Genomic DNA, 27,297 nt, shown 5'->3' on the forward strand with positions numbered 1-27,297 from the left:
GCTTCTTGAACATTTTAAGCCAGAGGTGCTACTGCTGCTGCTGATGGGCTCAGGCTCAGCTAGCATGGGTCCATCATGCACCCAGCTGGCATTTGTGGGTATGGGGGAAGCTTCTAGCAGGTTCTCACAGAAGCTGCCCCTGTAGCTTACCACTACCATCACCACAAAAACCTGCCGTGTGAACCCCATAATGATTTGTATTCATGTATCCAGTGTAGAGAGACAAGCACAATTTTTCCTAATATATTTGGGATGTGCACTTGCATCAGATTTTTCAAGTGTTCCTCCATAACCTGAGGGCTAGATATGTGTTGCTTAATTTAGTAAGAGCCGAGGTTCTCATATGATGTGTATTTCAGCAAGCACACTGTACAAAACCTCAAATGCTGCAAAATTTTGCTGGGAATCCTAAGAACCTTGAGAGAGATCCCTTTACTGCTCTTTTGCACAAAGACCTGCAAAAAATCATCATTATATTTATAGGTAACAAGATGATATTACAAATCAGAGAACATGATGGATCTGGTAGGAACTGCATGGTAGGACCCCAATTCCTTTTAGAATGCATTAAGACTCTCATCTTCCCTCGTTGCTCTATTTTTTATTGTCGTATAGTGTTTGAACAATAAAATATTCTGTGTATTGAAAAAAATGAGAAAGCAAATGAGAAAGAGACATTAAAGCTTTTCTTTTTTAATCTTGTCACTGAGAAAGGCTCCTTCTGCCAATACCAGGTTATGAGGAGATGTTATGACAAGAACAAGGGGTCATCTCCTTGTACCTGTATGTGTCAATTGCCTCCCCAGTAAAAACCTATATAATACATTCAGGTTCTACTGACAACACATACACTCATCATCTGCAATTCCCTCATGGTGCTGTGTCCATAAGCCTGGCAAGGAGAAAGAACATCCTGTTTAGCTCATGTGTCCATTCTTACCATGCATTAGTTGCAGAGGATTAACATCCTGCAGGGCAGGTAAATAGTGCTTTAAATAATGGAAAATTTCCATTGCAATCCATGGCAGAATGAGTATGCTCTTTTTTATAGCCACATCCAGAAATGCTTTGTTGGACTGGGGTGTGAAAGTAGTATGCTGATAATAAATCATATTGAATACTTCAGGATTTACATAAGATGTTCCTTACTGTCTTCTGAGTGGAAATTTCTAGTAATGTATGTAATGTTGAAGGACAGAGATGTGAGAGTTGCCTTAATAGCGCTGCTTGTAAGTCAGAGATGTTCTTAATTAAGCTTCTGTTGTGTGCTTGGGGGGGATATTAGAATAGCGAAAATTCCTCCCACATTTGCAAGAAAGACAGTGGAAAGAGGGAAGGAGTTCTTTTGCTGCTGAGTTTTGTCTCTTGCAATTGATTGTAAAAGCTGCCCACTTAGGAAATGGGCAAGATGAGTCTGTTGGTAGAGGATGACAAGATTGTCATAACATAGTCCTTACTAATAGATAAACTAGAAAGAGTAGTGACATGTTGGAACACTGGTTTAAGTGTGTTATGGGTTGTATATTGGGCCAAAAATGGAAAAAAAATTGTCAGATATTATTTTTTGTGATAGCTACATCAGAGAACAGTCCTTTTGAGGCATAGCACTAGTATCTTTCACTTGTTTTGTTCAGTTCATCAGTAGAGTTGTGAAAAATTAAATCCAGTGGTTTGATTGCCTTGTATTAATATGTCTTACTGCTTGGGGTCAAATCCCCTTTCTATAATAGATATATAACTAAACCCATCAGTGGGTTTATCTGCATGAAGGTACAGCTACTTTCTGTCTTACTACTTGAGTACTGTTGGACCAGAGGAGTAATGTCCAAATTTTGAAGTCTTTATTTTAATTAGTTGTAGAATAGCACTATCATTACCTGAAAGCATAAGGAATAAAAAGTCTGCATAAATAAAATATATCACTGCCATTCTCCCTGTCCTTGAAGCTTCCTCTGGCTTTCATTAGCATTTTTTGAGCAAAGTAATGAGGATTCTGTACTTTTTACCTGATACCCAAATCTGTATATTGAAGGGATTCTTCCTGCTTGGGAAAAGGAAGCTGCTATGCAATCTTCTCTGGCTGTCTCAGTTATTACATAGGCACTGGGGGAGGTTCTCTGAATCACAGTTCTGCAGTGACCTCCTCCTGCCCTGTGAAGGATACAAGCAAACAGTTTCTTTTAATTTGTTTCTTTATTGAGAAACAAATTAAAAAAAAAAAGCAAAACCACTTCTCTAATTGTAGGTAAGATTTCACTGCCACTGTGAAGTACTTTGAATCTGTGCAATTTAATCTCTCTAATCAGCAGGCTTGAGCTTGCTGAGGGTACAACCTTTATAAAACCATGTTTTAAAAGTCATCTTCTCTGACCTTCTCTAACCTATGTAGGTTATGCCCCATAGATCCTTAATGTGGTTATATGGAATTTTAATGTAGAAATTTTAAGTTCAAGGGTGCTTTGTTACATGCATTTCAAAGCTTGGATAGAAACAAATTGTTGCTATAAGGATGGGGATCTGGAAATGGAATCAGCAAGACAACTTTGAGATTTAGTGGCCTAAGGCAGTAAGTGATTTTCATTCCCTTTTTTGCCTTCAGATGCCATGACTTTTCTGTAGCTAGCATGTGACTGGGATATCTGCAGGGTCCTGTGTAGTGCAAAGCATTTTCTGTCTTGCTGTGGCCTGAGAATCATAGAGAATTATTGCAGCCCTCTTTTCTGTGAGATCTTGCTGTGTCTCTGGCCTTTTGCATGGTATCCACAGGAAAATTGCTGCCATGCTACAGATACTTCAATAGGTTCTGTGCTGGCCAAAACTTACTTTTTCAGGGTGCTATCATTCATCCAGCATAACTTATTGCAAAAGGATTGAAGTTGAATATTAGAAAAACAGCCTGCCTGCCAGAGTAGTGAAACAAGATACACGAGTGTGTTGTGGAATTTCCCTCACTGGAGATTTTTGAGAACCATCATAAAAATGAAAGCTGAGGATGCCTGAAGTACATGGGACACTTCCCTACTGCAGGAGACTGAGCTCAGGAATCTCCTAGGTGCCTGCCACTTGGGCTTCTGTTGTTCTGTGGGATAGGACCAAAGCTAAAGTTGAACGAATATTTAAGAAACAACTTCTGAAAGACTAGAATGCCAGACATACAAGGTTCTGTTTCGTCATAATGTATATAGCTTTTGCAAGTATTAGAAAGAGACTGCTGAACTTCTCTAATCTATCACCAACACTCGCTTAAAATAGCATCATTTGGGATCTGACTGGTTTAATAGTTACCTCTGGGAAAAGAGCTTTGTCCTGAAGTTTTTACAATACTTGTTTTCCTTCTTCACATCACAAGCCTGTTTCCTTTCCAGGAAGCTGACGAAAGCCAGCAGCTCAGGTGTTGACCCTGCAGAGAGGTCATTCGACCCTGCAGATACTTCCTAGCCTGGAGCTCTGTTCCAATAAGCATGGCTGTGTGCTGCTGTGCAAGTTCACCACCCACCACAGCCCTGCCTGGGATGGTTTGTCTCACCCTCCTTCTTTCATAGAAGACAAAGCACAGCCAGTGTGAGCATGTGTCACCAGAGCAGTGACCACCACCACTGCCATCACAAGGGGCTGGTGCAGGCAAATTGCAGGACGTGTTTGTAGGCTTGCAGCAGTGACAGTAGAGAGGTCAAGCCCCAATGATAGCTCATCTGATCAGTTACACTAAACTTATAATAATAATCAAATAGGTTATATTATATGTATAGTTTCTTCATATAGAAGATTTTCTGCTTTTTTTACTTCTAGTAAGTAAAAAAAAAGTTGACCTAATATGAGATATTTCGTTTTGTTAGTTTGTCAAGTGCTTAACACTAACAATGCTAATGCCAGGCTGCTAATACTGCTCATTACTAACACTGTAACAACATGATCTGACTCTTACTGACATGAACTAATTTAATTTTCTGCCTGCAAGTTTATCAAGTCAAATTATGGCACAAAAATTGTTCTATGTTTTGTAAATTATTACTTTGCTAGTTAGGACGTGAATAGACACATTAAATTTCATGGAGTGAGCTTTTTCTCATGAGTAGTAGCTTTAGTATTTGCCATATGTAGAATGCATTTCCAGTTCTTTAATTTCAATTGCAGATTTGTTGACATAAGGGCATTGTGTTTAGAGTGAGGCTGTTTGTTACTCCTGAAAAATAAGACTGAAATAACATTAGTTAGCCTTGTTTTTGGTCCTGTTGCCTGTGACATCTCCTTTACAACTGAAAAAACAATGTCTGGGTTGTGGAAAAAGGCTTGGAAGTTGAAACTTTATTTTAAAAACCTTGAGATGAAATTCACTTTTCAGAAAACCTGCCACATAGTGATAATTTCTCTACGGTATTTCTACTGATATAACTTCCTTTGCCAAATAAATTGTATTATGAAAATTGTAGTTACAAGTTGTTACATTGTTTCAGGAATACAATTTTTATTTAAATCATTAATGCTACCAATAGAGAAACTGAGAGGAAGTAGGAGGGATTCATCTCTGATTTGCTTGCTTTGTGGATCTGACAGCTGCTTAAATACAGAAATTGCTATATCCACCCTCCAAAATGAGGTCAGTACCCCATCATCTGTGTGAGTTCCTAGGGATCTAAAAAACAGACTGCATATTTATATCCATAAATATAAATATAAACCACTGGACCAGTGGTCCATTTCCTATAAAACAGAATTCTGTTTCTTAAATATTAGATTTATTAAACCATGCTGTATGGTCACTGAAGATGACCATGTGTAATTCCATGTTGTTAATACCTTAAACTTGTGTAAATTGTCACTAATTCTGTGGGCCTTGTGGAGATCAAGTGTGGAAACTCGAGGGTTTGTCTTGAAGACTTTGTTAAGAAAAGCCTCTGAGTCATTTAAAGGAATATTTTGTCTGAGCATGTATGGAAACTAATCCCTTCTCACTGCAGCCTCTGCTGTAGCCAAGTGGATGGGCTGCAGCTGGGGCAGAACTGGGGGCTCATCCAGTCTCTTCAGGGACCTCACTCCTGGTTTTGAACACTTGGTCCAAATTATTGCCTGCCACCAAGGCTGGGACATTTCTGAAAACTAAATTGGACTTCTGTGTGTGCTGAAATTGCAATTGGACTATCAGTATCTATTTAGTACTTCTATCTCTTTAGTACTTCTGGACATTAAGTCCTCCTTTATCAGGTGTATTGAATGTGGAAGTATTTCTATTTGAAAGATGTGGGGAGTTATTGTTGTCCCTTCAGCTTTGAGTGAGCTTATGAATGTGCTCCTGATAATAATTATGTAGGAAAACTTTGAATCATGTGTAAGTAATCATTGGATAGCATTATATACATACATATATATATATATATATATATATATATATATATATATATATACACATACAGGTGTTTTGGTTTGGGCTCTTTTTTAAAAAAAGGAAAATAACAGAAGCCCTCAAACAAAAATATGTGCCTGTGACACCCCAAATCAATTCTGTGTGCTCTCAAGGGACATTTTAAAATACATGTAGGCAGAATCTCTCTTTTAGACAAGAATTTGATCATTTACAGGTAAGCATGTGTTTGAAGGCAGATACATTTGAGCCTTAGCCCATGCTACAAAGCCACCCACCATCTTTGGGATGATATAGTTTAATAGGGAATTTATTATTCAGTGCATTTAGTAAAATAGCTGGTGTTAGCAGACATGTCTAGACACATATCTCTTTTAAAACTCATGCATTTTGTGAGCATTTTTTTCATTTCTTTAGTAGCACTCAGCATCTTTGGTTTTGTTAACAATGCAGTGTTATTGAAGGATCTGACTCTCCTATTAAATGAGAAATTTCCTGTCTGGTCTCCTAAATAAAGCAGATTTGAGATACAGTAGGAAAACCTGTATGCTTGTTCTTTGTTTAAGAAGTAATCTGGAAACATAATACTCTAGAAAAAGACATAGAAAAATTTCATGCTCTTTCTATGACTGTAGTAAACTACATAATTTCTGTGCTCATCAGTAACAGCTTTATGATATCATATTGTAGCACTTACCTTACCTTTTTTTTCTCTAAAATGTACAGAATTAGTTTGTTCCATGTGTTACTACTAAACAAGAATTTGCCAAAAGAAAGGATATAGAAATGTAAATAGATGGGGGTGTTTAGCTTTTTGTTCATGGTGGATTTTTGTTGTTTTGGGTTGGTTTGGGTTTTTTTTTTTTTCCTTTTAAAATAGATTAAATTCTTAAATGCAGAATCCTGTAATGATTTCTGCCTGGAGAAATCTTAATGCCAGTGTACATGCTTCTACTGTACAGCCCAGAATAGAGTTTGGGAATAATCCTTTGAGACCTTATTTTGATGCATAATGATCTGGTTATACTCCATTCTGAATCCTGAGAAGTCCTGGACATTTTTTTTCTCCCGCTTCTCACTTTCCAACATCTTTTTAGACAAATTACCTCTCCTGCTTCAATCAATATCCTTCCTCTGTTTAGACATTATGTAGTGCTAAAATAAAAGCTCTATTTCAGTACATGCATACTGGTTAAAGTGATCAGGCTTAAACATGATACAAAAGCTGTTAGTTTTCATCTTCAGCAATGAAACCTCAGTACAACCATTGTTCCTTTGCATTTGTTGTTCATTTAGGGTCAGTTGTAATTATTAAAGATTGATGTTAAATCCAGCTCTCTGAATGGTGCTTGTAAGGTAGAGGTGACAGCAATGTGACACCCAGGAGATGCCCAGGGTGAAAAGCCCCTTGTTGCCAGAAGTGCCATGAGGGGTCAGGGTTCTCTTGCAAGGATTTACCTGGCAGCATCCCCAGTTTCTGTGTTACTGTCATACATGGCCCATGCTTTGGCTTTGATGGGGCAGAAGCCATTTAACTAAATTTTCCCTTCCCCAAACACTGACAGTTTGGTAAGAATCACCCCCAGATTGAGAGAAGGGATCAGCATTGTTCCTGTTTAGAAGTCAGCATTGTCAGCAATAAGAAATTCTGGATACTCCCTCTATTTGTGTGTAAGCTCTCTTGCTCTTTTTCTGCCTTTTTTTTTGCATTTTTTTGGTTGTTGTGAGAATTGTGTAAGTACTCAGAGTGTTGAAGATAAGACAGGGCTATGGAGGATAATGTTGTTGCAGTTAGTGCTCCACATTGAGCCCTTCTCATTTATGCTGAACCTGTTTTAGTATGAAACAAGACCTGACATGGTTGAGCCTTTGATATTTGGTGTGCAGGTCTTACTCCCCCAGTCTTGTTTCCTTTGAAGATTGCTGAGCGTTACGCAGTACTTTCCTTTCTAAGAAATTACTTTTTAAGTCATGACTTATAATGCATGCTTAATGGATACTAGACAATGACCAGCATTAAACGTAGTTGAGACAGCTCATTTAAGCCTCCATTTTGCAGGTATTTATGAGTTTTGTGCAATTTTTCATGCAGATGCTTCTGACTTTTATAACACTTCCCTTAGAGCTTGGATTTAAGCATGCAAGTCTTTTGAGTCTTTAAAATTGTAGGCATTATGTATGTATGTACATATGAGTACATAAAAGCAATTATATGCTATTATTTTTCAAATAACTCAAGAGTTACTCTTGGCTACAGGGAAAAGAAGTAGTGGCATTACTGGCTATGGTTTTGAAATAAAATTAGTTTTAAATTTGCCAGTTCTCAAGTACCATCATATGAAGCCTAAACTCAATGTGCTCCACCAACAGCATTCTCCATGAACACTTGGAAATTGTAATAATTTCTTATTCCATCTTTTGAAAATAAAATGTAAGAAATGCACTTTAAAAGGATAAACTGAATAGTACAGAAGACAGAAGACAGAAGGACTCAAAACCAAAACAGAGAACAGAATGTACGTTACGTAAGAAACAGCCTTTACTGAGGAAATGATAAGCCTCTGTGACTATTTAGTAGAAATACCATGAGAAGAAATTGTTTATATTGAAACTTGCTAGTATTCTGACTATGAGGAATTCACTTAATTTTAACTCCTTTGCTAAGAATAGAAATGCCATGCACAGTATGCAGTATGCTAATGGTATTTTCTAGAACCTAATACATACCTCTGTAAGACTTTTAAAAATATATTTTAAAGGCCAATTTTGTTTGGGATGCTTGTATTTTCAAAAGAATGCATTGAAAACACTAGTTGTTGATATCACACAGATGTTGGGGGTTTTCCCAAATACTCCCTGCTTTCTGCTAGCATTTACTAATCTTCACTTTTCTGCTTGTGAACGATGAGACATATTTGGGGAGAGCGGTGTAGCTCCCTTCCAAAGTAGGTGTCTTCAGTCAGATAAATTAACATTTCTACCATGACTGTTCAGTATGAGATAAATTGATTTTAATTTAAATACAGACTATTGTGAGTTCTGCTAGAAATAAGTGGTTCACAACCCTGGGTATGAGCCAGAACAGATGTGATCATCTGCTTCTGAGTCACCTGGGACAGTTCCTGCCTGATTTTATGCCTGTGGCCCAAAACAGCAGTGTGAATCACAGGATTGTTCAGGTTGGAAAAGACCTTTGAGGTCATCAAGTCTGGCTGTTAAGGCAGCACCTCCATGTTCAGCACTAAACCATGTACATAAGTGCATTATGCACACATTTTTTGAATGCTTCCAGGAATAGTGACTCCACCACATCATGGGCTGTCTGTGCCAATGCCTGACCAGCTTTTCAGTAAAAAGTTTTCCCTAAAATCCAGTCTTACACAAGATGTGGCAGTGTTTTGCTTGGGGACTGTGAGAAAGCATTGCTTATATGTTTACATAGGGTCACAGTGAATAAGTGACTGAACTTTATGTTAACTTGAAGTTATTGTTAAGCTTGTGGGTGAGCTAATTTCTCCTGTGACTTCATCTGCTGTGATGAAAGGCTCATGTCTAGTCATCCAGTGGTCAGTCAGGCACTGTAATGTCAGATGCTTGTTTAGCCTGGAGAAAAGGAGCCTGAGAGAAGACCTTTCTGTTCTCTAGGAGGGTGGAGTGATGTGGGAATTGGTCTCTTCTCCCAAATAACAACTGGTAGAAGAGGAAATACTATCAAGTTGTACCAGGGGAGGTCTAGATTGGAAAAATTTCTTAACAAATTGTGTAGTGGTGCATTAGAACTGGCTGCCTGGGGAAGTCACCATCTTTGGAGATATTTAAAAGATGTGTAGGTGTAGCAGTTTAGGGACATGGTTTAGCGATGGCCTTGGTAGTGCTGGGTTAGTGGTTGAACCAACAGATCTTAGAGGTCTTTTCCAGTCTTAATGATTCCATGATTCTACCCTGCTCCAAGCCCTCTAAATGAGTCCTGCTGCCAACTGATGAGGTGAGGATTGCACACAGGGTGCAATGAGAGGTGAGGTGTTGGCAGAGCCAATGCTCTCCAACATGCAGCTCCTCTGGGCTCTTCCACTCTAAAGCAGGGCACAGTGCATGGATTTGGCCAAGTGCTGGTCTTTAGTGGCAAAAGGGGAATAGCAGACTGACACAGAAAACGTTTAAGGGCAACTGGCTAATGGACCTCCAGCATTATCCAAGACAGACCAAGAAAACAACATTTTCTAACTACAGGTAGAGGATCCTTCTCACACACAGTGATGCTGTTTGTGTTGAAGTGATTTTTGATAATCGAGGCCTGACATTTAATCTGATGCTTTCAGATGCATTGCTTGTGTCTGTTTTCAAGTCGGTGCATTTCTGAAAAGGATACTGTTTCATTATATTATTTAAACTGTAAGTATTAGAAGGGAAAAATGGAATTTCATTAAAGAATTAAATATAGAATTGAAACTAATGCAGTGAAAGTAGGTTTAAAACTTTGTTAGTAGAAACAAAGTAAACAAAAAACCCCAGTGTCACGATACTGCTTTTATGTAGCCAAAACAAGAGGAGGATTTTACATGCTCTGTAAAATTACAGGTGCTTTATCTGTGAAGAATTGCACTTAAGATGAAAAAATGAGAAAAACAGTACTGTAGACTGAATATCATATCAAATGTGTATTGTGCTCTGTCAGAACATCTTGTTCATTTTGTAAAGCACATAACTTTTTCGGAAACCTTTCCAGAAGACTTGGATTTTTTGGGGGAAACCTTTCCAGAGGAGTTGGACTTTAACTTTCTCACATCCAGGTTGTGCATACTGTAGCAAAGTCTATAATCTGGATGGTAATCAAAAGAGCAGATCTGTGTTAATACAGAATTATTTCCTGTAATAGCTTTTAAAAGATTTCCAGCAGCTTTGTAAAGTCAGTAAATCATTCAAGAAGCTGGGAAAATAAATATTTTGTTGGATTTTCAACTATTTGTTACATATTCTTTGTGGAAGACAATCTTTCTCTTAATGAGCTGTGATATTTATTAGACATTAGTTTTGCTTAATCCCTAAAAATAAACAAAATTGAAAACATAAAAATAAGCATAAATGGTAACTGTCTGGTATTTCTTATCTCTTTATTGAAGGGCAACCTACAACCATTGCTTTTTAGTTGTTCTTCAGCGTAAATAAAAGGGGTAGCTTTGTGTACAAGGCTGTGTTTATTTACTGAGAGCTCACTTTAGAATAGGAGTGTCACTCTGGCCATCCCACAGATGTGTCATCTTAGGGTGAAAAACAACTCTAAGTATGAAGTGTTTGTAAAACATTAATGTGTATGGAGCTTAGCCTCTTCTGTGCATAAAAAAACTTGCTGTCAAGGCGTCAAGGAGTTTAGCCTTTGCTCTGCAGTGAAAGACATTGTTCTCTGTTTGTTCATCTGTGCTCTGTTTTTTTCCAAAGATGTCCATCCATTGGTTTAATTTAAGACAATTTTCTAGAAATTCTTTAATCAATACCTTTTATATTTAAAACCCTCAAAACCAGGATTTATTCCAATGTTTGTAAAAGAATTTGAGACTTTTTTTATGTTGAGTTGTTCCCAGACTTTGAATTTTCTATGTGTTGTTATTAGGCACTGTACTGTTGCTTGGACAACTCAATCATGTACAGAAAAGCTTGCAGCAGACCAAAGTTGGTGGTTTTAGGCCACTGTAATGATTCAAGGTAGCTGAAATTCAAAGAATGACAGGTATTAACTGCACATCAAAGTGTTATATGCACCAAAGTATTGAGTGCATGGATTCAGTTGGCAATGGGTGACTGAATATGGTCCTCTCCAAGTCTTATAGTCTAGTTTGCCAAAGCAAGAGTGGCTCAGGGAATGTCTGTAAAATCTGTTTTTCATTAACAATTGTGAACTGTTCTTCATTGATAATTCATCCTCAGCTTTTGCTTAATGCATACAGAATATTATGATGGTGTTAGTGATATTAAAAAAAAAGAAAACCCTAAGAAAAAGACCCAATGCATGCTGAAGATTCTTTTTCCAAAAAAAATCTTTTTTTTGTTTTCACTCTGAGTTATATCAAGTTCATTTTATACTTCCTCTACCATTAAATATCATGTACAATTGGAATAGGAATTGATTAGGAAGAACAACTTCCTTCTTTTGAACATTTTGCTGAGCATTTATTAGTATCAAAGTGGGTTATTAAAGCCTGAAGCTCAGATCTCAATCAGGAATTCTAATAAGTAATCAATTCTGGATGGAATTTTTTGTTCTGCTTGATAATACATATTTTTACTCTGCTTTCTTGCGCTTGTATCAGCACTTTCTGAATGTACAAGGACATGGGGATGTTTGGATTGTTTTCTTCTCCTGGAGATCAAGTGAGGTGAAAGTCTGATCTGTTAGGAGAATCTAACTGTATAATTATTGTTAAGAGGTTGTCAGTGTGCTTGATAGTGATAAGGTGTAGAGGACTTAATCCCAATTTCACATGAATTTACAGATGAAGCTTTAAAAGAACTAGAAGTTCCTGTACTAAGCAATGAAAACCTTTACCCTCTGCTAATTGCTGCTAAAAATGAATAAAAATTATGCAAAACTTAAGCAAGTTATTTTGCACTGCTGGGTACAGAGGATTATTTTTATTTTGGAAAAATATCTACCTATGCATAGCATTTGAGTTTCTCCAGACTTGTGTGTGTGACAGCCAGTGCTGATTGTTTTTCCCTGTGTTTCAGCCCCCAAGGACAATGAAGAGCGTGTGTTCCGGGAGCGGATGCGCCCCAGGAAGCGCCAGGGTGCCGTGCGGCGCCGGGTGCATCAGGTTAATGGACACAAGTTCATGGCCACCTACCTTAGACAACCAACATATTGCTCACACTGCAGAGACTTTATATGGTATGGAGCAACTTTGGCTTTGCTTTCTTTGCAACTTTGAGTTGGGCAGTTGGCACGCCTTCCTGTTTCACTGCAGTGAAAATGGTATAGAGCAGCAGTTCTTTTCCTCGTTATTTTGACATGAATCTGTCACAACAGCATTGCAGATGACAATAGAAGGCTGTTAAACCTCCATCACAAGTATTAGAATTGGTTGTATTTGGGGTTCTTCTCTTTTGAGCCACAAAGTTCCATATTTCCCTATCTAATGCACACTAAATTCCAGGGAGATAACCAGTCTATTATTATTATCTATTATTATTACTTAGGTCCAGTAAGACCTAAGTATAGATTCAGACTTTAATATTAGACCTTTACGTTTTGTCACAGTGACAGAATTCTTTGTTACATCATTAAGAATCACTATCTTTCTTCTAAGAAATGCAAAATTTCTTTGCATCCTACTGAAGTTAATGGAATATGGAATGGAATAGTTAATGGAATAACTTCTAATGACAGAGATTTTGGTGCTCTGTGTACAGGGTCTTTATTATTACAATGTACACCAAGAACTCCCTTTTAGAAATTATTTGCATTATTTTGAGTATTTTCAATTTTCAGATAGGGAGAAGTGGTGGAGACATTCAGTTTTCAGTTGTTTTTCAGGAACTCCTGATATTTTCCAAAGAGACCTAGAGATACTGATTTGCACAGAAGATCTGATGTGATCAACAGTAAATATTTCTTAGGATTGTGTAATAAATTGGTCTTTCTCAATGTAAAATGACATGAAATGTGCATAAACTAAACTGCATTCCTCTAAAAACTGCCTGAGGATTATATCTTGTGTTGGCTAAGGTGATTTCAAGTAATACTGACAAATGCAATCTGTCTGTTTAGAGGTCTGCTTGATGATGATTTACCATTTTGTCCCCTTTCCATGCAGCCTTTGTCTGTTTCCCTGTAGTAAATCTGTCTGTACTTCTGACTGCCTTCATGGTCTCTCATCCTTCCTGTTGCCTCTCAGCATCTGAAATGTTCCTACTTGGACCTGATCTCAGTCCAGGCATACAGTTATCAGATGATTTTTTTATGAAAAGCCTTTCTTTAAACATGCACATGTCTAGTAAAGGGAAGAAAAAGATATTTTCATTTTTAAGAATATTTCCTCTTCATTTTCTAAAACACTTTATTATTTTTCAGGGGTGTAATAGGAAAACAGGGATACCAATGTCAAGGTAAGAGAAACTCTACATAAGAACAGTTTAAATATATTTATTATGTTATATAAGTAATAAGATATTTTTATCAGACATTGTAAATGTATGATGCTAAGTATTTAGCACATGATGATCAGAATAAGTTTGTCTCAACAAGTATACAATGTTTGCACCAAGTCACAGTAATTTTTTTCAAAACTGTTGGTCTTAAGCATCATACATGAAGTAGGAACTCAGCTAACAGCCCTGAACATCAGATCCCAGATATATCTTCATGTATATCCATCTAGGGAACCATATCTGCGGATCTTGGCTTCTTCATTTTTCAAGTCTTGCATTTTAAAATTGAGAGCTCTTTATTCTGTTTAAGATTCTGTGTTTAAAAATTCCAGGTAATTGTGAAGACTGTAGTTTAAATCGATGAGATAATTATAGAGGTCATCATTAAAGAAGGTTATAGCGAAGACTGCACAAGTGCTTCATTTTCATCTCCCATTTTTCAATTCAATTTCTTGTACTCCTACTTCTTTATGCCTCTTGGGATGATGTGTTAGTACTTAATTCTCATCTAACAAGTAGAAACCACCAAGTTAGTGATGATTTTTCAGTTACAAAAGACTTGCTGCAATCTCATTTTAAATAAGTAAATGCCATTTTTTTTAATAGAGCTTTACATGATTTAATAATAATTACTGTATTAAATCTCACAGTAAATATGTAAATGCCATTTTTTATAGATCTTTACATGCTATAATAGCAATTACTGTATTAACACACAGAGGTATCTGGAGAGGTACCTTGACTTCTGATCTAATTTTTTTTCTTACAACAACCACCAAAATTGGAGGAAGTGAAATTTGTTACTTCATTATGATGGTTTTTACTTTGCTTAATGACCTTGAATTTTATGGTATGTTAGACCTAGTAATTGTTCATGTGTCAATTCTTATGTGTCATATCTGCAAATGTTATTCATTGATTAAGTAATCAGGATGCATATTGGCAAAACATTTTTGCATCCTGAAATCTTTTACTGCTATCAACTTATGCATTACAAAAAGAATATTTGACTTTTTTTCTATTCTTTTGACTTTTACAATGACTTATCTTCTTATCTGTTTTCTTTTGAAAACTCTTTAAACGGGAATTGTTTTTGTTATTGTGTCTCATGTAATGTGGAGATCATGAACTTCATCAGATAAATCCCATATGTAAAAATTGAGAAAAATTGTGGTTAACATTTCAGAAGGTAATTTGTAGTTTTACAGATGAGATATTTGGCAGATATGCTTTAGTTATCTTAAAATTCGTTGGTCTTTTGAAAGTCCATTATCTTTTGTTTTTGTAAACCAATTTATTTCATAGGACTCACCAGTCACTTGCATGCTTTCAAGTCCCAGTGGTTCTAGTCTTCTGAGATCAGACTTCTGCTTTAAAATTAATCATCATGAAATTTCATTCGTTTATCTGTTTTTGTCTTTCTAGTTTGCACTTGTGTAGTTCACAAGAGATGCCATGAACTTATAATAACAAAGTGTGCTGGCTTAAAAAAACAGGAAACTCACGATGAGGTAAATGTTTATAAATTAATTTTTCTATATAAAATTCTGTCTTTGATCAGTTCAAAATAATATAATCTCCTCTGTTTAATCAATAGATGCTACAGACTTTTTTGTGCCCTTCTGGTCATTTTGTAGTACTTTGGAATGCTAGATTGCTATCAGTTTTATTTACATGGAAATTATCATACAGAAATTAGATTACTTTTTGTAACATCTGAGCTCAATGTTTCAGAGAGCTCTTTCCACTCCTTTTCACTTTTAACATTCTCTCTCCATTTCTGAGTTAATACAATTCTTGTCAGTTTAATTCAGAAGCAGCAGGCTGGGATCCTTCATTCCCGGGCTGCATTTTGTGTGGCTGAGCCATCAGTGGCTGATCAGAGAGCTGGGATGCTTGGGTGGATATCTGACACCAACACAGACAACTGACCAGAATTTGCTTGCAAAGGCTCACCTCAACAAAGACTACATCCAAACTGTCAAAATGGTTTGTTTTTTTTTTAATAGTTTCAGCCCTCAGCTATAAGTAGCAAATGCTTTTCCTTACACAGAAGTTTTTGGGTTGTGCTTCAACAGAAAAGCAAATGTATGCTCACTGGCCTGTTGTTTTGTGCAACAGCAAGAGCCCGTTGTATTTCACCACAGGCTTAGGTGAGGTGGTATTGGATGATCACAGTTCCTTGGCCGTGCCAAAAAACTACATTTCATAATTTTATTTATTAAAAACCTACATTCATGTGATTGAAAAAGCCTGCCTTTAAGTTACAAATCAGAGCTCTATGTAACATGGCAGTTGTAATCTACTCCTTAAACTTCAGCATGAGTTTGACTGAGGCACTAACTCATGATCTCATTTTTTCTGTGCAATTCACTAGCATTGTCCTTATTGGGACCATTCTGTAACACCTGGTCCACAATCAGTATTTTACATCCAAAATGTGATCACGTGCATACAATTGTGATAAAGGACTGTGTTGGGCTAGTGCTGGTTTTGTGTAGTACTCACAGGAATATACAAAATCTTGTGCAGGTTTATATTCCCAGGCTCCAGACTGGTGGAGACTTGCATACTTTGCTGATGGTCTCATTGTTTAGAAGGGGTACTAGATCACTGGAGAAAAGCCAGCGGTAATAGAAAAGGGAAGGAAAAACATAGAAATAAATCTCCTGCAGTGCAATGGCCACTTTGAAAACCTATCAATGACATCCTTTAATTAGTAAATAATCATACCTTGGAATCCCTGAACTCAACAGGTTATCATTGATATTATTATGATCCAAAGAAGAGAGGGATATGGAAAGGTAAAGGGCTTATGATATATTTCTTTTTCTAGTCCTGTATTAGTTTGGCCTCATGTTCCTAAAACAATTGGGAGTGACTTCCTTGGCTTCCACATTGAGATCTTTCCTGATAGCTATGTATTTGTTGTTCCCAAAAGTACTAGGAAGTAGACTTTAGTCTTTATCTCTTGGACAACAGCAGCCCTTCCCCCTCTTTTCCCCAGATAAAGTAGTGAAAAGAATTCTGGAATATATTTAATGTGATGGTCATCATCTGAGCACAGATCTATTTCATATCATTTGAATTCTGTGTGGTTTCAAAATGCAACAGGGCTCAGCATACACTGATTGCAAAGAAATGAATTAAAATGAAATATGCTGTGCTGTCCTTTTTCAGCAAGTGGGATCCCAGCGTTTCAGTGTCAACATGCCTCACAAGTTCAGCATTCACAATTACAAAGTGCCCACCTTCTGTGACCACTGTGGTTCATTGCTCTGGGGTCTTTTGAGACAAGGTTTACAATGCAAAGGTAAGGCACCACTTCAGAGCTTTTCTTTTTCTTTGTGAGTGACTTGGAGACTTGGAAAGACTTCAAGTCACTATGTCAGCATGTACAGAAGTAAATAGAAAATAAGTAACGGAGTAATGTAAGGATTTCCATCATGGTTAGAACACGGTCCTTACCCTGTTGGCAGCACCAGTTAGTAACAGATGCAGAGGTCAGACATTAAGAAACACATTTTGTGCTCACTCCTGAGTAGGTTTAATCCCATGCAGGATATTAGAAGTTAACAGAAAATGATGGGCATGAAAATTTACATATCTTCAGTTTATATGCCTTTTGTGTTTTCAGTTTGTTAAACTTTTTAAACATCAGTATTCCATCTACTTTTCCCTTTAATACCATTTTCAAAAATTACTGGTTTGTATTGGTTAGAGTAGGTAGAACCAGTCTCGTGTGCCCATGTCCAGAATATGAGGTATTCTCATACCCAGCTAAATCATCCTTTGTGATGATCTGCTTAGCCCCTCTATTCCAGAAAATTATATCCATAATGAATAAAGGATTCATTATGTTCTGCCACTTAAGGACTATGTACTCTGTACAGGATCTGTATGTGAAAATAAGGCTGGGAGGTGCATTTGTGTCATTTTAGTTGTCCAAAATGTTGGGTTCCGTATCTCGTTGTTTCAAGCACATCTATGTAAGGGATGAGAAAAGAGTACAAACAATTGTAAACCAAAGTAATATTTTAGAAATAGTTTATAAAATACTTCCATTTGTAGGTGGAAGGAAATGATGTAATGAAGGAAATGATTATCAGGTTCTTAGAAAGTAGTGCCTAATGGAATAATAAGCATTTTCATTTTGTTATGCCTTAGGAACCTATGGATAGGTCCATCTTCATAAATACAAAAATCATGTACACTTCTCAACAGCAGAAACATGGGGTCACATGTATAAATATATTATCTATAAAAATATATCCTTTGCAGTACTTAGGGTAACACATAACTATAGGTGAAGGTCAGACCTGATGTTTCATGTCATAAATTGCTGAGTAGCAAGGGAAAGAAGAGATTTCTTTCACAGCAAAGTTATACCCAGTGAGACTTCTGAAGAACAAGCCTTCCTTTGTGGTTCCAGCCAGTGAACAGTGAGGACATCTTAGGCTCTAAATGCTGTTACTTTGCAGCTATTGAAGATTTTGCTCAAACGCTGTCTTAATTATGATGGAGATGTATTCAGTGAAGACTTTTCAATTAAATCTGGGCTTTTTCCTCCTTTTTTTTTTTTTTTTAATCCAGAGTTATAGTATCTCTCTACCTAATTTGGACATTCATGCGTTCTCTTTCATATTCTAACTCAAGTACCATACTGTTCATTTGGTCTTAACTGTTGTTTCTCATACTGTGTAGCAGATGCGTAGAAACAATAGTGCAGAGAGTCTGTGTTGCTTTCTCCCTGTTCATAAAATTATTGCCTATAAAAATGCAGTGTTCTCTGCATGAAATCTAGAACTCAATTGAACTGAAAACATCATTTTCTCTGTGCTTGGTTTTCTCTCTTTAACAAGTGCTTCTTCAGACGCATACTTCCTTGCCCAGTGTGGTTATTAACACCATGAGGAGCATATAACACAGATTTATTCTTCTTCAGGTTTTTTTTCACTGGTTATTCCTGTGCATCTTTTTACAGCAGGAAAATTTTGTGCAGTCCCACTTTATGTACATATTTTGTAAAATACATACATAAAGTGGGACTGCACAAAATATTCCTGCTATTTCAAGCAGTTTGGCTCCTCAATGTCCGCTTCCATGGTTCCTAGCTCAAACGTTATCCCTACTGCTGACGTTTTGTCACTGAATATACATTCATTGAAAATACCATGTTTAGCTGTTTCTTTTTGCTCTTCTTGTGAGCTAAAACATATTTAAAAAGGAAAGTCACCAGCTTTCTGAAGTGCATGGTTATGGCCAGATTCACTGCCTTGGTATACTCTAAGTGGGAAATGTGGTTTTTTTTCTTTAAGGGCTGTACAATGAAAGCTTTGTTGATGAAAAATATAATTAAATGTTACTTTATAAATAATACATATTTTTATAATTTCCTTTTCTCTAAAAAGTAAAGTGAGAAATTTGAACAATTGAATATTAGTCTAAGATTTAATCACACTTGGAGCTGTGCTCTCTTTATGCCTTGGTCCACAAGAGGGCACTGAAGTCTCAGATAAAATATGTCCTCTGCTCCTAACAAATCCACACTCCACGAGTTTTAATGGAGCTGTGTTCTTGCCTCTGCCCCATAATCTGGAAGCAAAGTAACCTTTTTCGTCTCCTCATAATAATGTAATAGTTTCAGGAGATTTAAGGGAATAAGCTTAGTAACAGGATTGCCATATAAATAAAGTAGGTGTTTAACCCTTAATTTTTATTAAAATTTAAAGTGCTGTCACTTTTATGGCTGCCTACATTAGAAGCTAATCTACTTGAGTAAAATAGTGTAAGAAGCAATAATACATGAGGATTTAATGTTGTGCTTTCCATAGTGGACAGTTAAAATCCAAGCTCTGAGTTCTTCTAATTCAAATTAATTTAAGAGTTACAGGATGATATGATAGTTTTATTTATTCTTGTGTCTGTTCTGAGCACTGTATGAAAATACAACTCTAAATTATCATATCAGAATAATGATAATCACGTTAATAACTTTAGCATTGAAGTATACCTTCAAATTCAGCTAAGTGCTTTCTTAGTGAGATTGTATTTATTTGAAAAAGTTATTGATAGGTATAGGTAAGGCAAATGTGTGCCAAGATAGTATTTAATTTACTGTATTACTGTGTATTTCATTGCAGTTTGCAAGATGAATGTACATCGACGCTGTGAAACAAATGTGGCACCAAACTGTGGAGTGGATGCTAGAGGCATAGCTAAAGTACTTGCAGATCTTGGAGTCACTCCAGATAAGATCACTAATAGTGGGCAAAGGAGGAAAAAGGTAATTTTACTATATATTGTCACATTTTAAAAAATCAGAGAAGTATGACTGTATTGTAACTTCATTAGTTGGAATTCAATCCTACTCTAATGACTTGCACAGTAATTTTTTTATGTCAGTACAGACCTAAGACTTCAAGTTTTGTCTGTAAGTGTAAATCACCTATTCTGAACTTAGCTATGAAATTTATGTTGACCTGGTACAATGTTGCAGATCTTGTGTCTATAACTTCTGGAAGGATTTTGAGGAAGGACTTTTGACAGACAGACAATGTCTGGCAATAGTTATAAGTGCCTGTTATGGCTCAGAATAGGCATTGAATAATTGATTCATTGATTGATTGGCAGACAGCACTACTCCATAGTGTTGTAAATGTTGATAAACAAGCAATGTGCTGATTCTCCTGAAGAGGCGATGTTTGCCTGATTACAGTTCTGGAGTTATCATGATTTTTGTAGGAATAACCAGGCTGTTGTAGAAATAAAAAGCATAGGTCCTCCCAAGTACATCCAAAACTGATGGGGTTATACCTGAGTGATGATGTGTATCCTGGATGAGAATGGGTCCACACTTTGTATCTCTGTTGGCATGATTGTCACAGCAGACCCATCGGTCTCACAGAAAAAGGCATTTTGTGCCATAATTTCTTTAAACATTGACTGTTGCTTCTGTTCATTTTCCCAGAGCTTATTGCACTCTGGGATCCCCTGTAAGCTGTTTCAAAACATTACAGAAATGTAGGAAACGTGAGGATGAGTTAATTGATCTGACACTCCTGGGAAAAGGTGTTGTCATGTTGTTACTGCATGAGGTAGTTTGAAGTGCTTGCTGATACATATTGCAGTTAAATGTATTTACTGGATGAATTTACAGACTCATGGTGGCTTCTCAAAACTTTCCCACTCACTGGGTATATACACTACATTTATTTCATCTTAAGAACCTGCTTTCATTTCAGTTGCCTGGTTTTTCTCTCTTTGTACCATGGCTTCCATTTCGTGTGATGCCATCTCCTGTATGGCTGAGGTTCTGCCAGTGAGAATCCATATGGGTAGAAGATTTTCACTTTCTTTCATAGTTCTACTTTTGAACTAAAGTTGCTGAATTAAATTTCCTCATGGCAGAGGAAGATCACCCCTTTTGGAATTGTTCTTAGCTAATTGCAGGCGCAGAGACTCAACCGCCAGTTCCGGGATGCGCGTCATCAGAAGAAGATAGGTCGAAATCAGCACCAACATCTCCATGCGATCAAGGTCAAACAGATCTTTTTATTTCCTATCTAATATATTTTGTCACACATTTTCCTGGAGTAAAAAAGAATCTATGATCATGAGCCTCTGTAGATGCAAATCAATAAAGCAGTTACCACCAGAAATTGAAGCATTTAAAGTTATGAGCTGTAAAATCTTTTTTTAAAAAAGCCTGTTTCTCATTTAATTTAAATCTGTGAAATTAGGTGGCTTTTGAAGGGAAAATTATAAAACAGTCATCTTTAGATATTAAGTTTACTACATGGGTTCTTGTAAACAAAATATATTTATGGAAGTAGTTTATATATTCTGTTGGAAGACTGGAAAATGTTTTAAATAGTAACGCAGAACTTGAGAGAGAGCCTTTATTTACCTGAAAACTCATCTGTTAATAAATTTTTGAGATAAAATTGACTCCTTGTAATTCCACGTTGAACATTTGTAATAATAAAAACTTCCATCTAGACAGGCTATGCTGGCGTGTCCATGTGATCTCTAGAGGCTTCTTAAAACCATGTTTCCTTTCAGCAATTTATTTTATGCAGAGATTGGGACACAGGCATTTTAATTTTCACTGATATGACCTGATTTCATTGAGCTGAGCAGCTGATAGACAGAATGTGTATTTCAAGAGCATTTTTTGAGTCTGATTGAATTGTTTTTAAAAATTAGGTATCTGTGACCTCTGAATCCAGAACTGATTTAAATTTGTCAACCTTTTGGTTTCGCAAAACATTGTTTTCATAAAATCATTATTTTAAAAACTATCTGATGCTTTGTTCAAAATAAGAACAAGGAATTTGTCTAAATTCTCCCTTTAATTTGACCTTTATAGCTCTGCAGTAAAGTTGTTGCTTCCAAGGCCATCAGGCAGCAGTACCATGCAGGAACCTGGGGCAGATCCTGAGGAGTGTTAGTCACCAGGACTCTCTGTATTTAACACTGAGAAGCCTTCAGAACCATTTAGCAGATCTACACAATTGCTGCTTGAAGCAGCACTAGGAAATGGTCAAACACTTTATTGGCAGGCATCTGATAACAGCTGGAGCTGAATAAGATGCTCCATTCATGTTGACTTCAAGGACTGGGACGCTCAACTGTCCTTTGAACTTTTGGAGACACAGCTTTAAAATACTTAAGCAGGAAGATGAGTAAGTGCTACAGGAAGATAGGGATATTCAAAACCAAGTGCTTCTCTGTGGTACAGGAACACCCAAAGTCACTAGAACAACTATTTGGCTACTATTCTGACTTATCTTTCAAGTTTTGGATATGTCATCTTCTTAAGTTCATTTTAAAAGGCCACCCTTCCTGTTAGAGCAGGAGTTTGGCTGATTACTGTAAGGTGGAGAAGCAGTTTGCTAAATATGTGTTCTTGACCACAGAATGCTCTTAAACACAGCATTCAGAGATGATGAATGTCCCTTCCCACACTGATACAGACTAACACAGGCTGGTTTTCTGACAGTTGGTCAAAACTAACTTTTCCTCACATTTCCACAGAAATCAAAGAGCTGGAAAACAACATTAGGAAAGCATTATCTTTTGACAATCGGGGAGAGGAGCACAGAGCAACAGCTACAACATCAACAGACAACCAGCTTAACAAACCTGGGGAGAATGGTGAAAATGGGGAGGTCAAACAGGCCCAGAGCAAGAGAATAGGTCTTGAAGAGTTCAACTTCATCAAAGTATTAGGAAAAGGCAGCTTTGGAAAGGTGGGTAGCTTTTTTTTTTTCCTTTCTTTTCTTCTTTTATTTTTTTAACCTAGTGTTCAGGGGTGCATTTGACTGTACCAATTTGGAAGTGATCATATTGACATTTAGGAAGTGCTTCCAGCCTAGGGGCTTTCTTTTACCCAACAGATCAGAAGTATCAGTCTCCTGGTGAGCTGGCCTTGTCTGTGCTTTAGTTCACTTTGTTAACTACAGTCAAGCCTTTTGGAACAAAATGTCAGTGGTTTATTAGAGTTACATACATACTGTTCAACAAAATTGCTTGTGGTCAAGCAGGAAAAATCAGGACAGGAGTAGTGCTGTGGGGCTAATTCACTTTCTCAATAATTCCCAGTTCAAGTTTACTTATTTCACAGAACATTGTGCATACTTGTTTTTCCTCAGTGGGTGTGTTCAGTGCTGGAGGAAGCAAAACTGAAGCATTTCCACTCAGATATGACGGGGCTCAGACAGCTGCCCAAAATACAGTGTAGGCAGCAGAGATGTAACTCACCAGAGCTCCCAGAGTAGGGAATTGGTGAGGGTGAAAGGGACATTGCTGTCTTTACAAGGCTTACAGGTTTTCTTGCCACACTGCTGTGCACCATGGAATCAAAGAGGTGGAGTGAAATATGAATCTGTTTAAGAAGTACACTCTTCCTTCCTTGATATTACGGGAACTTCACATGCAGGGAACAGGGCTGAAACAGATCTTTTGTGTCCCTGTGTTCTAATCCTTTCTCTGAAGATTATCCTGGCTCCAAGCCAGAAGTGACCTTAAACAGAATATAGGGCCTGAACCTTAAACAATAGTAGTAGTTAAAATCAACAACTTGAAAGTAGCTGGAATGGTAACTTTGGATTGTATACAAAGTCCATCACACTCAAATCTCACTACCAGAAGTGGGAGATAAAAGCGGGAAATAAATTTCTGTTTTACATCAACTTCCTTCCTTGCTTAGTTTTTGAGACCTCACTAATAGGTACTCATTTAAGATACTTAACTAACAAACAGAACAGATACATTCTGTATCAAATTTAAATAATACCAGAGGTATATGCTTCTAGAATTACAGCACTTTACTTTTTATTTTATAAATTGCAGCTTTATTTAGGCAAGTATGTAACTGTCTTTCTGTTTTCAGTGCAGTCAAACTCATATGAAACCCTGCATTTATGGCATCTGTTGTTCACATGTAAAGAGAATTTTTCTTTGGTTTAGGTAATGTTAGCTGAGCTAAAAGGAAAAGATGAAGTATATGCAGTGAAAGTCTTGAAGAAAGATGTCATACTTCAAGATGATGATGTAGACTGTACAATGACAGAAAAGAGAATTCTGGCATTAGCACGGAAACATCCATATTTAACACAACTTTACTGCTGCTTCCAGACAAAGGTAAGCTACATGAGTCTTTTACCAGTTTCTGCCCAAGGAATAACATTGATTATTTCCACATTGAAAGAAAACAGCATTAAGAGTACAGCAATATTTTGAAAATATTTCTGGTAAGTTTTTTGGCATTTCAGTGGCATTTTACAGGAGTACTGGCTGCTGCTGAAAAGCATAACTACTATTACCTTGTAAGTACCAGGAGATGGCAGTAAATGAGTTAAAAAATTTTTTAAATCCACATGCATAAAATGCACAAAAATGGCATCTACTGAGGTGCCATTTTCTGTTTCTTTGGTACATTAGTAGGGTGTATCACTTGTTGAATTAAGTACAAATGTTTTTAGCATTCAATGTGGAATACTTGTGTGTAGAATTGCAGAAAAGCAATGACTAAAAGATCTTCCAGCAAAATTGTTAGGAAAGATAAATAATACAGTGGGAAAGCCATAGGAAAATGGCTAGCAGGATCAAGATTATAGTGGCTTGAATATAGAAACAGCAAACAATTAATAGGTTTATGCAGTTCTTAAAATAGTGAAAATGTACTAGGATTTTATATGCTTTGAAGTTGGCACAGAGTAGTGGCCCAGGAAGGCGTGTATGTCTGTGGAGGGTGTTTCACATTCAGAATTTTATTATATGTGTGAACATACTCTTAAAATGTTTTAACATATTATTTTAAAATTTATAACTTGAATTAAGCATGTTGTTTCAGATGAAAGAAGTTATTAAGGGATTGTAGTGGGGTGAGGTATAAACTCTGTGAACAGAAAGGGACTTTTAGGACTGAGTGCACTCCTTGGAGTGTAAATAAATATATCACCAGCCTGATGTGAATCATGTGTCAGAACATTGGTAAAGATCAGTAGTACATTAAGTAAATTATGACAAAAGATTCTCCTGCTACTCCTCTGATTTCCTGGAGATTCCTTTCCTTTTGTATTTTTGGTCTGCTCTTCTCTCTTTTGTACCATGCCTTCTGCCTTCCTCCTTGCTCTCCAAAGCCATTCATCAAAGATATTCAGAAGTTTTTCTCACTGCCTTCTCTCTTCCTAGATCTCTTAACAGAGAAAAACTGCAGTTTGTGGCTTTTCTTGAGCTCAAAAGAAGTCATACTGAAGTGGTTTATAGTTACAAGTCGTAGGCCAGTGTCTCTTATCAAACAATCAAAACTACACCTAGTGATACCTAATCAAATTAAAAATCCACAGTTGAAAAATTGAAGGGTTTTCTTGAGCATGTCCTATGAACAATTTACAAATAATTCTTTCTAAAGGAATGAAAATACCAAACACCAAAATATATGAAAAAGCAAAAGCAGTATGTCTGCTAATAGTCCACATGATTTATGAATGGCAACAAATGAAACTGTACCAAGTAAATTAGTCACTGAATGATTTTCTCAGGCTCAGTAGAAAAACAAGTAGAGAAACTTGCTTGAACAAACATATTCTGTGGTTAAAATAGCTTCATTGAGACAAAGGCTGTAGTACAATAAGTTTTAAGTGTGTTTCACAGTAGTATATAGTTACTTACACTGCTATTGCATGCCATGGCATGGTGGCTGTACTTTGCAGAACTGGTCCCTGAAGTGATCATGCTGGAATTAAATTTTACATTTCAAGTAGAGCGTATTTGTCGTATACACCCAGACTTAATGGGAAGGTTGAGTCAGTATCCATTGTCAAAGCACTCAGAGGTTGTCTTTATGTAATGAGATTACTTGCTTTGTTCCTCTTCCACAAAAATGCAGATGTAGAAGGTTGACTTTTTGTGCTGCAGTGTTGTCCTTCAGTAATCAGCTGAAGACACTGCAGAAAATTTGCCTAATATGCTTTTTACAGTAAGTACATTTCAGTATTATTTATTTTTTACATGGAGCAGGCTTTTCATTAGTGTCACTTACTGAATGAATCTATTATTATCATGGCAAGTAAGGGATAATATTTTAAATTACTTTGGAATACAGAAATTGTGCCAAATAATGCTAACATTGACATATATTATATGTCATACATTATATGCACATATATAATGTGCACATATAATGTACCTTAATGTACACATATCTGTGTACACATATCTATGCACACATTATATGTGTGGTTTTAGCCCTATATATCTAATTTCTTTTAACAATTCCATCTAGCTTCCTTACTTTAAAGAAATACTCTTGGGACTGGTATTTCTCATGTTCCTGCTTAATACAAAAGCAAACTTTGACCAAACAAATTTGCTTGAAGCCCATCAAAGAACGAGCCACTACTGCCCCCTGCCCCCATCAACATTTTAGATCTATTTAAAAATATATAAATTTTTTTAAGTATTGTACTTCAGGAATAGTTTTGAAATCTTCTTCAGTGATCCGGAAGTTGAGAGAGTTCCAAAGCTTGGCATAAAGTGTGTAAAGCTGATACAGGATGTTTTGTCTGCAATAGTTTGAGGAATGAGCTCCACAACCCGGTCCTACACATCAGAAAGAAGGTAAAACCTACAGGCAGGGCATCAGCTGATCTGGATTTTTATGTGGAAGGAGCTTAACTCTTTTAGTGCAACATATCTTGTAAACCTGTGTCACCCTTGGACAGTATTTTTCAACACTCTTACCCTATGGCAGGGTGTGGTTTTGCCAGGGTATGGTCACTGTGTCTGTCAGCATGTTCAGATATTTGAGTTGTGTTTTGCCTGTGGTCTCTCAGTAGGAATATGAACGATGAATGCTGCATTCTGTATTTGGCACTCCCATGGCAGAACCTGCCCAAGGCCTAGCATACAGGGTAGAGCATTTTTGTAACAATTGACCTTTGCTGATCACCATCTTTGGTTTATTCAGGACTTCATTGTGTAGGTATTGTTTTCTCAATAAAGGTATTGAGAAAACATAGGGCATTTTCAAGGTTTAATTTTGTTTCCGCTCTTCCTCATATCTTCTCTTTTTTCATGTGTTGGTCCCTTGACTTTTCAGTAAGGAGTATCTTATCTGGCAGTAATCTGATGCTTCCCAGGTCCCCTCTTCAACTATGGAACAGTATTACCATGAGGTTTTATTGGTAATGCTTCACTCAGGTGTCTGACAAAGAGGATTTAAATGTTTCTAGACATGTTTTCTCTAAAGACTTCCTTGTCTTCATTCAGTTGGATGTTTCTGAACT

The 27,297-nt window shown here is 36.8% G+C and overlaps 1 protein-coding gene across 3 annotated transcripts in view; it reads left to right on the plus strand.

The window, feature by feature from the left end:
* PRKCE (protein kinase C epsilon) overlaps positions 1-27,297 on the plus strand; it is a 287,906-nt gene that overhangs the window by 164,350 nt on the left and 96,259 nt on the right. For all 3 annotated transcript variants that reach the window (XM_066546511.1, XM_066546512.1, XM_066546510.1), the window contains exons 3-10: positions 12,083-12,242; positions 13,425-13,459; positions 14,927-15,012; positions 16,682-16,814; positions 19,645-19,787; positions 20,944-21,040; positions 22,541-22,755; positions 23,975-24,148. In XM_066546511.1, coding sequence (XP_066402608.1) covers positions 12,083-12,242; positions 13,425-13,459; positions 14,927-15,012; positions 16,682-16,814; positions 19,645-19,787; positions 20,944-21,040; positions 22,541-22,755; positions 23,975-24,148 — 1,043 coding nt within the window. The remainder of the gene's footprint in view (positions 1-12,082; positions 12,243-13,424; positions 13,460-14,926; positions 15,013-16,681; positions 16,815-19,644; positions 19,788-20,943; positions 21,041-22,540; positions 22,756-23,974; positions 24,149-27,297) is intronic.

This window comes from Molothrus aeneus, chromosome 3 (genome assembly GCF_037042795.1).
Source record: "Molothrus aeneus isolate 106 chromosome 3, BPBGC_Maene_1.0, whole genome shotgun sequence".
Lineage (NCBI taxonomy): Eukaryota > Metazoa > Chordata > Aves > Passeriformes > Icteridae > Molothrus > Molothrus aeneus.